Source organism: Helianthus annuus, chromosome 15 (genome assembly GCF_002127325.2).
Source record: "Helianthus annuus cultivar XRQ/B chromosome 15, HanXRQr2.0-SUNRISE, whole genome shotgun sequence".
NCBI lineage: Eukaryota > Viridiplantae > Streptophyta > Magnoliopsida > Asterales > Asteraceae > Helianthus > Helianthus annuus.
In genome coordinates, this window is record NC_035447.2 from 49,059,297 (window position 1) to 49,072,842 (window position 13,546).

Genomic DNA, 13,546 nt, shown 5'->3' on the forward strand with positions numbered 1-13,546 from the left:
ATTGTTATGCAAAGTAGGAAAAAAAGAGAGAGAAGGTCAATTGTCATGATGACTTTTCTGTAATTATTGATATTATCAGTAATTACTGATCTGATTTGAAAGAAACTGTCATGATGACTTTTCTAATTTTTAAAACATAATAACCGTCAGTTTGAAATTCACATTTTGCATATTTTAAATATCCAAAGCTCAAGAAATTAGCATTAATTACTGATTTGATTTGCAACAAATAGTCATCAATAATTTTTTTTATTTTTTAATATAATTTTAAACTTTATGATCAAAACAATGTTGGAGGAAATCTTACCTCATTGGTCATTGGTATGTAACGATTACGTAAAATGGTAATTTCGTTGTAATTCTAGTTTTTATTTGATAATTTCAATCTATCACTAATTAACACCATCAATAACAAGAAAATGAGCAATGGCTGTTTTTTTAGGAAAACCACTGATGGTCAATATCAATAGATGTCAACAATAAAAAAGTGAGCAGTGGCTATTTTTCCTATCAGATGATACCCAACAGTTTTTTAAACACTGATGTTTGGACAGTTAATGGTCAACAGATTTTGAAGAAACATATGTTTCGCCTTATATATCAATTGTTGTCTGGACTTAAACAGAAGTTTGACCTTAAACAGATGTTTGCCCATAAACAGAAGTTTGACCATAAACAGGTGTTTGCCCATAAAGAAATGTTTATCTGGCGGTTTAAAACCACTGTAGGGTTAAAATTGTTTTTGTGGAGGTTGAAGGGGATTGAAACGACTGTTAGGTTAAAATATAGTTTTTTGGAGAAGGAACATGCTTAAAATGGTGGTTTAAAACCACTGTTCGGTTAAAACTGTTCAACCTAACATGTGTTTCCATTAACTATTGACGAAATTGCAAACAGATGTTAAAACCACTGTTTGTTATTATACTTCTTTACAAAATTACATAGAATTCAAGAAAATGAAACAATGACTTAAAGAACTATAATTTAACACATAATCTAATCGGGCAAAGCAATCTATTATATGAGAATTCACTGATTCTTACAACATGAAACAAAACATCATCATCTGCAATAATCAGATGATCAAAATGCAGTACATGAAAACGCTTCTTCAGCTGTTGAAGAGTAGCCCTTTCCTCATATACTTAATCCTTAACTTTGTTCATAAAGAGCTCCTTTAAAACAAACTTTATGCTTCTTTTAATACAAAAAAGGCAGGAAACACCATTACTCTAGTAAGATAAAATCTTATCTTAAAACAACAGCAGATCCTTTCTTGCGTTTAGTAGGAACTACTGTGGGTTCTACATCATCATCTTCTGCACAAGTCAATTATAATCATCATTTAGTCATAAGCAAAAATTATTTTACCTATAAATTTAATAATCTTTCTTTGTGTTTAATTAAACTTTATGCTTCTTTGAATACAAACCTATAATAACCCGCAGCAGATTGTATGAATTTCAAACAACTGTGATTAGACTGAAATATAAACCGAGAATTAGAGTATATCACTTCAAAATTAAAAACTCAAAATTGAAAATCGGAGTAGCAAAAAACACATACTTTAAACGATGTTGGAACAATAATACTGGAAACAACCGTAGAACAATCATCATCATTATCATCTGCAACAGATCATTGACAATCATTATTTAGTCAGAACTCAGATAACAAAACTTTAATAAAAATCAAAAATAAAAACACCTAGCATGATTATGGCAAACCAAATATCAACAAAAATCAACAGATGAAACCCTAATTTCAAAAAGAATAATCGGTGAACATATTCACAGATCAATAATCAACAGATGTTGTACTCATATCATAACCATTAAGAAAAATCAACACAGATCTATAAACATACAAATCAAACCTGAAGATGAAACAATCTTGTAAGAGAAATACCGCAGAACCATTAGCCGGCGCCCCATCTCTTGATCTAACTCCCGAATGAAACCCTAGCAATGGTTACATGAAAAGACCCAAAACACAAAGGATTACTGTAAATAAGAGGAAATCATGAAAGTATTTCAATAAAAAAAAGAAGAACAACCCTTTTGATGAAGTAATGGATGAACAAATGAAGAATGTACGCCAAAATCTAATTTACAGCGTTTGTGAAATTTGAATCGCCGGAATATAGAGAGAGAAGGAACCCTGGGCATTTGTAAAAACCTAGTTTGTAAAGAAAGAGGAGAAGTGAGAAGAGAGATATATAAGGAAAAGGACAGTGGTACTGTTGGGCGGGAAAAGAGAACTGAGGATGCCCTAATTAAGTGACAAGTGGCCCAAATAACTTTCATTTATTATATATAATAGATTAATATTAAATCTTATCATACTTTAATAAAATATTATCCTCAAATCTAAATTGTTAATTTAATATATTTTTAAAACAAATACCTATTTTTCCTACTTATCTTATATTAAATATATAAATAATAAATTAATATTAAATTTTATCCTAATTTATTAAAAATATAACTTTTTTATTATTTGGTATACAAAATTATACTTATTCAACTCGTGTAAAATGCAGGGTTTTTAAAATTTTTTATTATTTACTCTACAAAGTTACATTTATATAACCCGTGTAATACACGAAGTTTTTAAAGATATAACTCTTTTATCATTTGCTATATAAAATTAGATTTATTCAACACGTGTAATACATATGGTTTTTATGGATATAATTTTTTCTTATTATTTGACAAATTTTTCAACCTGACTATACACGAGTTTTTTAAAGATACAACGTTTTTAGTATTTAATATACAAAATTACATTATTTAATCTATGTAATACACATGGTTTTTAAAGATATAACTCTTTTTTAGATCTCTTCAACACATGTAATATACGGGGTTTTTAAGGATGTAATTTTTTTTATCATTTGTTAGTTTAATTCAACCCGATTATACACGGGTTTTTTTAAAGATACGACGTTTTTAGTATTTAGTATACAAAATTACATTTATTTAATCTGTGTAATACATATTGTTTTTAAAATATAACTTTTTTATTATTTGATATATAAAATTACATTTATTTAACCTGTACAATATGCGAGTTTCATAAAGATATATAACTTTTTATTATTTAATATATAAAATTACATTTATTCAACCCGTGTAGTACACGGGGTTCTAACCTAGTAAATAAATAAAATATATTATGTGTGATCAATATGATTTAAATTGAAATCTTACGGACAAAAAAATGGACATTATATATATATATATATATATATATATATATATATATATATATATATATATATATATATATATATATATATATATATCAATTGCTAACATATGTTTGCGCCAGAGAAGTTGATGCTTTTTCTACTTTCGCCATATAATTTCTTGCGTTTTCATTTTGGACACATTATTTATTAAGGGTAGTAGTGGTGAAAAATATTAGTTCTACCTAAGATAAAAATTTGAAACAAATTAATATTTTATAGTCAAAATTGTAGACAAACGGTTACATTTTTGCAAACATTTGTGTAAAATCTATTGTGTTCAATTTTTCTTCGACATACCGGTATAGATTTTATTAAAAATAAAACTTTTATTCTAAATAAAGTATTTTCTTTTGTATTATAACTTATACAAGTGTTGAACGGGTATCTTGACGAACCGAACCGATCTCGACTAAACAATATCGGTGTCGTGTTATCAGAACCGCTACCGGTATTTGTTTTTTTTATCATTTCTGACCGATGTAAGACATTTGCGGATATCTTTTTGAACACATTACGATTTTAGTTTTTTTAGCTTTCTCTTTCGAGTGTTATCGCAAGTATCGGTACCCTAACGATCCAAACTGATAACGATTAAATACCCGCCGCATAGCACGGTGAATTCCACTAGTTATTATTACTATATGATAATAGAGAAAGGTAATGAACAGTTAACGAGGGCATGTTTGTAATTTTTCAATGCCTGATCAACTTAACAAGATAACATTTGGAATACGGCGGCCGACAAAACAGTTACAAAGAGAGAGAGGGAGTGCGGCATCGGAGAGAGAGAGAGAGAGCGCGCGACGTCGAAGAGAGAGAGAAAGCGACCAACGTTTGTGACGGTACAGGAGTAGAGGGCGATGGGGATGTTAGCTCGGAGGCTGCCATGGCTCTGATAGTGACGACGGTTAAACGGCTAGGGTTTCGATCAAGTTCCGGCATCTTTTCGGTAAGCCCTTTTCTCTTGCATGTTCGCTATTTGGTTAGATCCGGCAACTCAGGTTGATATGAGGTTGATATGATGAGTAGGTAACCTCCGGTGAGGTTCGAGCGAAGATTCCATGGAAGAACTTGAAGATGCATGTCTCTTTTTCGAGTAGATCAACAAACCTCGAGATGGAAGACAGAGACGGATTTGGCTCTCCGGCTTCGACACTGTGAATGCGCTAAACATGGCTCTCCATCAAAGACAAGATAAGCTGCACATGGTTGCGGGGTTATGGCGGCGCACCGGCGTCGACAACGATGAAGAGGCATCCACCGGCCGGAGCCAATCCGGCGTTATCAACAGGTTATATATTCTTGATATCTATTTCACACTTCGAGGGTTTTCCGGGAACCCTAACAATGGTGGCGGTGCCGGTCAAGATGTCGATATTGCGCTGATCGTGCAACTGATTAATCACAGGTTTAATCATTCATATTTTATTTTACCATCATGTTGTTTGAAGTTATGATTTGGAGTTATTTTGTCAATTTTTGGTTGATATGAAGATTTTCATGTAAAATGGCGCCTAGATAATTAGATTATTAGAATCTGTAGAAATGATGGTGGTCCTGCTTCAAGTTTTGGAGTCTCAAAATGGATATGACGGTTCTATGATATAGAATGCATTACATACAAAAAAAATCCCGAGATCCCTAAACCCATCTCTGGAAATTTATACACACTAAATTGAAAGATTAATTTTTAGTGAACTTATGCTTCTTTTTGAATATAATCTTTCATCTCACAATACATCATAAATTTAGGAGGACACTAACCGTGTAACTAGATAATTGAAGAGAACAAAAGCGGATGGCTGTGATCAAGAGAGAGTGAAGATGGTACATATCTCAAACTACTATAGGACAGAGATGCTGATGATGTGAAAGTTACTAATTTGGAGGCCCACCTAAGGAGAGACACAAAATTTTCTAGCAAGTGGTTAGCTGATGAAAGAGGGACTGATGAGAGGAATGGATCAAAAGAAACTTCCAGGTTAGGAATGCAAAATTTCAATTTATTTATAGTAGAGTACATCTATACTAACAGCATGGTTAAATCTCCCTTTATTAAAGACTTTGATCTTTAATAAAAAATGGGTCCTCTTTGTGAAATTTATTGATCTTTTTGTTGTTGAATAAGCGAAAATGATGGGTGTTGACAAGAGTAACACCAGCACCACCAACAACACTTTCAATGCCGCAATTTATGTGTGCGGTTTTTAGGTTTGTTAACTTTTGCAACCACTGTGGTGGTTACGGTTTACTCTAAAAGACAGTTGACTGACTTGCAAAAGGATGAAGAACGGCTACTGCTGTAATAAGATATTGAAGACAAACAACAACTAACAAAACAAAGTGTTATTTCATTAATTATAAAATTATAATACAATGATGATTACCAGTATTAGTGTGCTGACGTGTTGTGCGATGTTGATAAACGCTGATTATACATGTAAGCTCATTTGGTATTTTAGACCTTAGTTCTTTATCCGGTGATTTTCTTTATTTGGGTTCCGCTGTTTTTTTGATATCATGTGGCTTTTTCCAGTTGGTGCAACTACTATTTATAGTGAATAGGGATGAGCTCGGTACCGACCGCTACCACTACCGGAACCGAAAGTACCGGTGCCAAAAATCCGCAAAAGTAGGTACCGTTACCGAATATACCCGGTACGGTACGGTTTGGTACCGGTACCAGTATTTGAGGGTAAAAACTGGTACCGAACCGGCACCGAAAATGTCAAAAGTTGGTACCGAATCGGTACCGAAAATGTACCCGGTTCGGTAAATTCGATACCGGTACCAGCCCGGGTACCATTTGCTCATCCCTAGACATAAAAAAGCTGACACGGCATTAGTATATGTCTAAATGTAACTTAAACAAGGCGAGCTCTCGGCCAGCGATGGCAACACTATTTTAGTAAGCTCTTTTTTCATTTTAAAAATCAAAGCGAGATTGATTTATGGAGACTAAATTCAATGTGGCATGTAGCGTTGATTGAAGAACAGTGACAATCCAAGGACTCGCGAGACTGAAATCTTGTACAGGTAAAGTGGTAAAACCCCACCCCTAACACACACACACAAAATAATTCATTTATATTGCTTTGTTATGATTCACAAAGTTCTTGAACTGCACTAGGGGGCTTTAACTTTTATAGTCAAACAGTAAGGCATATTAGTTAAATGCTGGGTGATTTTGACCTGATAACATATGTTTCAAAAGAAAGGGTTAATCAAGTCTTTGTAAAAGGTTTACCTTGCGAAATATTAATCGACATAAAAGATAATGGTTTTCTTTAAATTTACAGTTACATTAAACCCAATACCATGTACAAGAGTTGGAGAGTTGTTGGTGCTAAAGTTTTATCAAACTGGGATGGTTTTTGTGTTGTTAGAGTACTGTGTTTGACTAAAAAAGTCAAGACGTAACAGTTCAACCTCGACTATAAAAGTATTTCGGTATACTTATTGCATATCTTGATGTTAAAGTTTGAGATAATACTCGCTTATAATCGTTTTTGTGCTTTGTTAGTTTGCAGATTTCCCTTTCACTATCTAATATACAGACATAAGTATTTTTTCAAGCAACTACGTTCATCAAGATTGGCCACCAGTTGTTGCACATCTTATAGAGATAGACTTTAGGCTACCACTCAACAACTGGAATAGAGCACTACCACCCATCAACATCAACCGGCCAGCAAACAACTACAATGGCTCACCACCACCGCAAAACACTGGAGCAATACCACCAAGCATGGTAGGAGGGCCTAACTACCAACAGCAGGGGCAGTGTGGACAAACAATGGAGGCAATAATCCTAAATGGATCCGATTTGATACTTATTTTGTCCTAAACGTTATTCCATCCAATTCAATACAGATTGTGTATGTACATAGTATAAAGTCCAATTCACACATACTAGAGTCAAGTCCAATTCACACATACTAGAGAATCGAATACACCTTATACGAAACACCACAAAAAGAACATATTCACATAAGGACATACTAGAGAATCGCGCAACGCGCGACGATAAATAACACTAGTTAGAGAAAAATATCAATATCAAAAGGACATTAGAAAAAAAAAACATATCAATATCAACTACTTACTTTATATCTATCTATATCTATACTATACTACTATATAATACACTAGTTTAAGAACCCGCGAGGTTCGCGGGTGGACTAAAACACAAATGAATAACTTTAATTTATTGAAGTAATCGTTTGAATTAAATAACCGTTCAAGTAAAAATAAATTAGTAAACTACAATGAGACAAATAATGTAATATCTCGAGATACATGATGATGCAAATTTGTGTAATATATTGTGTTTATGGAAGATAATGGATAGCGAATTATAAGTGAACGTATTGTTTATTTATGTATAATTTTAGGTTGATATTTAAGTATGTGTATGCGTATACATGTTTTTTATTACATTAACAAAATTGATTAAAAAACAACAAAAAATAAACATTAAATGACTTCAAAAAAAATGTTATTATGATTTTTAGGGAACAGTTACATGGAATGAATGATCGAACGATGAATGAGTACATGGAGATCACAAGTCACGAAATACTTCTTTGTAAACTACATTTGTCGTTTTATTAGTAGTTTGCCTTCATTGTCCAAAATCAGAAGTTTAACTCCTTGTCCGGTTTTAACTCTCGATAAAGCAACATACAGCTGACCATGGGTGAAAACTGGCTGTTTCAGATACAGATCAACTCTAGACAGTGATTGTCCCTGACTCTTGTTAATAGTCATTGTGAAACAAACAGCCAACGGAAATTGTCTCCTTTGAAACTCAAAAGGAATTTTTTTATCAGAAGGTATCAAACTAATCCTTGGTATATAAGTGCGAGTGCCTATGTTCCCTCCGGATATTATCTCGGCTTCTATTACACGGTTATACATTTTTTTGACTTGTAGTCGTGTACCATTGCAAAGACCATTTTGTTGGTCAATGTTACGTAATAGCATCACCGGCATGCCTACTTTTAGTGCTAGCCTATGATTAGGTAAGCCGGATACTTTAAGACCGTTAAGCACATCATGAGAGTATAGTTTTTGTTGTGTAGCGTTTGGATTTTCAGACTGACAAAGACTGTCTGAACTAAGATATTCTCGTTCTTCGCCTGGGAATAGTGACAACAACCGATCATTAATTTCATGCACAACCTCGTTCTTAGGTGCAAGTATAGCCCTCTCACTGAAATAATTCTGATTGTTGAAGTTTTCAAGAATTGAAGGATACACAAAATCAATTAAAGTTGAAATGGGGTCCGATGTATCAGTGATCAGAAGGTCGCTTGGTATTTCAATTGATGCTTCTCCATCATTTGGACCACCAACATTTCCCTCACCTATATCCAAAAGCCATTTTGCAAATTGTTTTATTTCTTCAGCGTCCGATGCTGAACTTCCAACTGTTAACCTCATGTTTTTTGTTAGTCTCAGCAACTTACATGTATTCCACAGATAAGACGAACTTATTGAGGCATTGACAATCTCTTGTCTTCCACCATTTGGAACAACAGGAAGGATCTGTCTAAAATCGCCTCCTAAAACAATAACCTTTCCTCCAAAGCGGATATTTGATCTGTTGGAAGTGTCGATATTGAAAATGTCGTTCATTGTTCTATCCAACGCTTCGAATGCATGCTTATGGACCATAGGCGCTTCATCCCATATAATCAAGTTTGTTTCGTGTAGTAGTCTAGCTACATCTCCATCAGGTTTTATATGACAAACTGAATCCTCTGTAAGATTCAATGGAATACGAAACCTGGAATGCGCGGTCCTGCCACCAGACAATAACAACGACGCGATCCCACTGGAAGCAACGTTTAATACAATTTGACCTTTTGATCTGATTGCCGCAGATAATGTCTTCCATAAGAAGGTCTTCCCGGTCCCACCATAGCCATACACAAAAAAAACCCCACCTTTGTTACCCTCAATTGCGTTGATTATTTGTTGGAAACCTGACCGTTGCTCCTCAGTTAGCAAATTAAGTTGATTATTAAATTCAACTTCAAGATTGGTTTGGTCGTAGATACGCTCCTCGTTAATCAAACGATTGTCTGAATCAGACATAGACGCATTATCTGGGTACGGCATTGTCTCAAATCTTTTGAGTGATGAGTTGTTTCTAGCTAAGAATTTTTCAACTTCACTCAAAACGTAGTTTTTAAGCTGCTCATCTGGAATTGATAAAGCTGTAAAAAATGGAAAAAAAATATATTATGAAATCAAAAAATATTTAATGAACCAAACCATATATCATAAATGAAACACAAAACCATGTTTTCTTTAAACCGAAATTGTTTTTTTTTTTTGTATCGCAACCAAAAACAAAAAATAAAGGGGAGAAGAACAACATTTTGTGTAAAAGAATTACCTGTAACTCGATGATATTTTCTAAGTCTGTAGATAAAGTCGTCTGTCATGTATCTCCATGTGCTTTCCCATACAACCTCTGGTCTGGATAACGTATTTGTTAATAGCAAAGTAGCAAATAAATTACAAAGATACGAGGGGGATCCTGTTTCATTTGCTTCCTTGATTGCCTCAATGTATTCTGTGTCATCGTCCAAAAGACCGAGTGCATAACATGCATCTCTAAATGTATCATATACCTTACCATCAACTGTTTTAATATCATCAAAAGATTTTGGTCCTTTCACTTTGTTAAGAAGAATTCTTAAAAAATATGCTTCCCCAAGAGACGGACTTACAGCGTGAATTCTCCCAATTGACTTATGTCTTTGTCTAGGTTCCCAACAACGTTTATCAAGCTTCCATACATACCAACTTGGAAACTGAACATATGTAAGTGTACGGGCCAATGTGTCATTCGGGTCTTTGTTACGTTCCATCCAGGAAAGAAACATTGAAGCTTTGACAGATGGTTTGTTAAGGACTTGATTAATATCCTCGTCAGGTCCAAAAACAACAGGTTGTTTTCCGGGAAGATGGAAAGGCAGCCTCATAACAGAAGGAGTCATGTAATGCACATCGTAGGCGAAGATCCTCCAAGATGCCTCACAAGCCGATAGATACCTACAATCATAATATTCTTTGACCTCGTCTTGTTCTAGTTCTTCATTGTTATTATCATGTTGGACAACAGCAACGGTTGCTCTATCAGGGCCTTTATTTATATATTTAAACAAATATTTAATTGATCCGGCTTGATTGCACCACTCAACATTTATATGTGCCTGGTACCGTTTCAAAAGTTTTTTGTTGTATGGCACAACACTTCGGTTGTCTAAGTCGATTCCATTTTTTACTACAGAAGCATCATTATCTCTTCTTTTGTATATTGGGAATCCATTTGAATCCAGTGTAGTATGATCTTGAAATTTCTTTGGAAAACCCTTCGAACACTTATTGTCAACCATACATGGACAACTTAAATTAGCGTTACCACATGGACCATGAATCATATAGTCTTTCACAAGCGCATATAATTCTGCATCTTCATCTTCATCAGGGATTTCTGCAGTTATAAATGGATCAACATGGTCTACCGTTGGAAGTTTGGATTCATTTTCTAAGAATAAGCATAGGTGGGCATGAGGCAATCCTCTCTTTTGAAACTCGATTGTGTAAACAACTGTACAAAAAGAAATCATTAGTAGATTTAAATAATCTAATATGTATATAAAAAGCAATTTGATAAAATATCTGCTGCAACTTTTCCAAATATATGGCGTTCTTTAAAATCTTTGCAAATTGAATCCAACTTTATTTTAAACAATCTGCTCAGTATATCGGGCCTATCTTCAGGTTTAAGATTTGTGTCTCTAAGAAACCTTTTTACCTCAGGCCACTTTGGATTGCACGTGATGGTTATAAAAAAATCCGGATAACCAAACCACTTACAGATAGCCATGGCATCTAAATAATTTTGCATCATATATCTAGCGCCACCGGTAAACGAAGAGGGCAAAAAGATTCGTTTTCCAACCTTAGATATGTCTTGCTGGCCCTTATTTCTTAATTCACATAGACTTTCATAGCTATCTGACCTTAGATTCTTTTGTTGAAGTCGTATATAGTTAAGCCTTTCGCTCTCAATCATAGTATACGCATCAACCAAGAGTTGTTGAAAGAGTCTCCTTGAATTTAGAATCAATGAAAACTGATTAATTCTGTCTTGCACACGATATGCAAAGAACTCTCTCATTGTACAATTTGGACGTTTCTTATTGATTACGTCTACGACACCTCGATGAGGGATGTCAATTCTGTAACCATCATCTCCATAAGGGAACAAAATAGGATATTGAAGTGCAAGGTATGAAGGATGCAATTCACTAATTCGTTTCAAAGTACCTATCTGCGTTTCAATAACTATATCTCTATTGTTGATTGTGTTGGCAATATCCCTCACAATTAGAGCAGCAACTTCACCACAGGTTGGTAAATTATACGTTCGTCCATCTTTTTCTCTAATACCAATTAGACGAAGCTTTAGATTAAGATCAGGGTTTTCATGAAAACAGTCTCTAACCATCCTATAAGCTTTTACCAACTGATTTTCTGAATCTAAAACACATTTTATATGTTCAATCAGTTTACTATCAAGTTCAGCCACACTTGAGGAAGATGAATCCTTGGAACGACTGGTTAAAAAATAGCGGAGTGTCAAAAACATCAATATTAATAAAAAACATACTATAGAAAGCTTTGATGGGAAAAAAAATTATAGTTTATTATAATTACCTAAAAACGGATTGTCTGTTGGAAAGTTCGTTTTCAGTATCGAAAATGTAGAGCTGGCAAAATTTTGGTTGATCTCCGTCTTCCGGAAGCAGGCTTCCAGTGCTGTGGTAGTTCTCTCCACTAATTCTGTAGCAGAATGGTCCATTACCTCTGTTAACAGTGGGATCAACCTTACCACCCATTGACGTGAAAGCAAACATGGAGTTATACCATCGAATATTATTCAAAAAATGTTTGCTTTCTTTATCCTTATACATAAAAAGTTTCTTATAACTTGGGACAGCATCTTTATAATCTGGTAGCTCTACTTTGCCATAACCACAACATAAGAAATAGCATATTCTTCCTTTCTCTTTTCTTCCCCTTCCTTTTTCAGCATCCCATAATTTAGCATTGCATACTTCACAAGAAATACATTGGTCACCATGATCGAAATAATCTGTAAAGTTAGTTGAAGAAAAAAAGAATATTACTTTACGAAGTATGTGTTTGTATAAAAATAATATATACTATTTAGTTAATTCAATAAATAAAGTAATTGTGATTATACCTGTTGAAACTCCTTTGTAAATTGCCTCATCTGTAGTTTCCTCTGTCGTCAAGTCAATCATTGGTATAGGAGATGTAACTCGTGATTTACTTAATAACTTACGTTTTCCTGGCGACATCCTCTGTAAAGAAGAACTTTCGAGAATGGTAGATGTGTTGCTAGAATTTGTGATGTTTGAAGATAGAGAAAAACGACGAATGTTTATTGGAGTACTCAAGTTGTTTGTAAGACAACTAACATTACCTAAATAACATAGTATACTCCAACTTATTAACTTTTTAAAACATATATACTGTATTTGAAATTAAATTTGGATTATTTATATCTATCTATATCTATACTACTATATAATACATATTGAAAGGATACAATTGGAATTTTACAACCTCAATCTAACAACTTCATTCAATAATCTCTATTCATTAAACTTCAATTAATGGTATCTAGATCTTATTTTTGCTGTATTTAAAAAAGTGTCCTAATTGATATTTGTTAAAATACATTTAAATGCGACAAACAATTTAATAATATACGGACGTTCCTATTTGAGAAGTTAGTTTTTATTTAAATTGACTTGGAAGTTGAATTGGAAGGGTTACTAATAAATTAGACAAAGTTTAGAAATGAAAGGTTCACATTATTAATAGTAGTATAGATACGCGGACGTTAGAATTTGACAACTTAGATTTTATTTAAATTTAAAAGTAAGAGTGTATTCCTTTTCATAAAACCATTAGTCTTAAATTAGCTTATTGAAGATTTAAATGATGTGGAAGTTGAATTGGAATGGTTCAGCATGTAACGTCTGGCTGCTTTTTAAGTACTCACCCAACTTCCATCTTTCTCTTTTACATATGACCCATCCCTCTCTGCTTTGTTTCGAATTACAACCATCACCAGATCCTTACACATTAGTCTCAACATAACCATCGTTGCCAACCATACACCACCGCGCACACAGGTTGTTTATGTCCCTCGTAGACAATAAGCTCCCTTACTATTTC

At 33.8% G+C, this 13,546-nt stretch overlaps 1 protein-coding gene across 1 annotated transcript; it reads right to left on the minus strand.

Moving 5' to 3' along the window:
* Positions 1–7,795: 7,795 nt before the first annotated feature.
* On the minus strand, positions 7,796–12,603 carry LOC110913670. The gene is made up of 6 exons (XM_035984312.1): positions 12,543–12,603; positions 11,993–12,431; positions 11,150–11,892; positions 9,660–10,880; positions 8,445–9,477; positions 7,796–7,857 (listed from the first exon to the last, which is right to left on the minus strand). The coding sequence occupies exons 1-6, from the start codon at positions 12,601–12,603 to the stop codon at positions 7,818–7,820; spliced, it is 3,537 nt and encodes a 1,178-aa protein (XP_035840205.1). The 3' UTR covers positions 7,796–7,817.
* Positions 12,604–13,546: the final 943 nt, after the last annotated feature.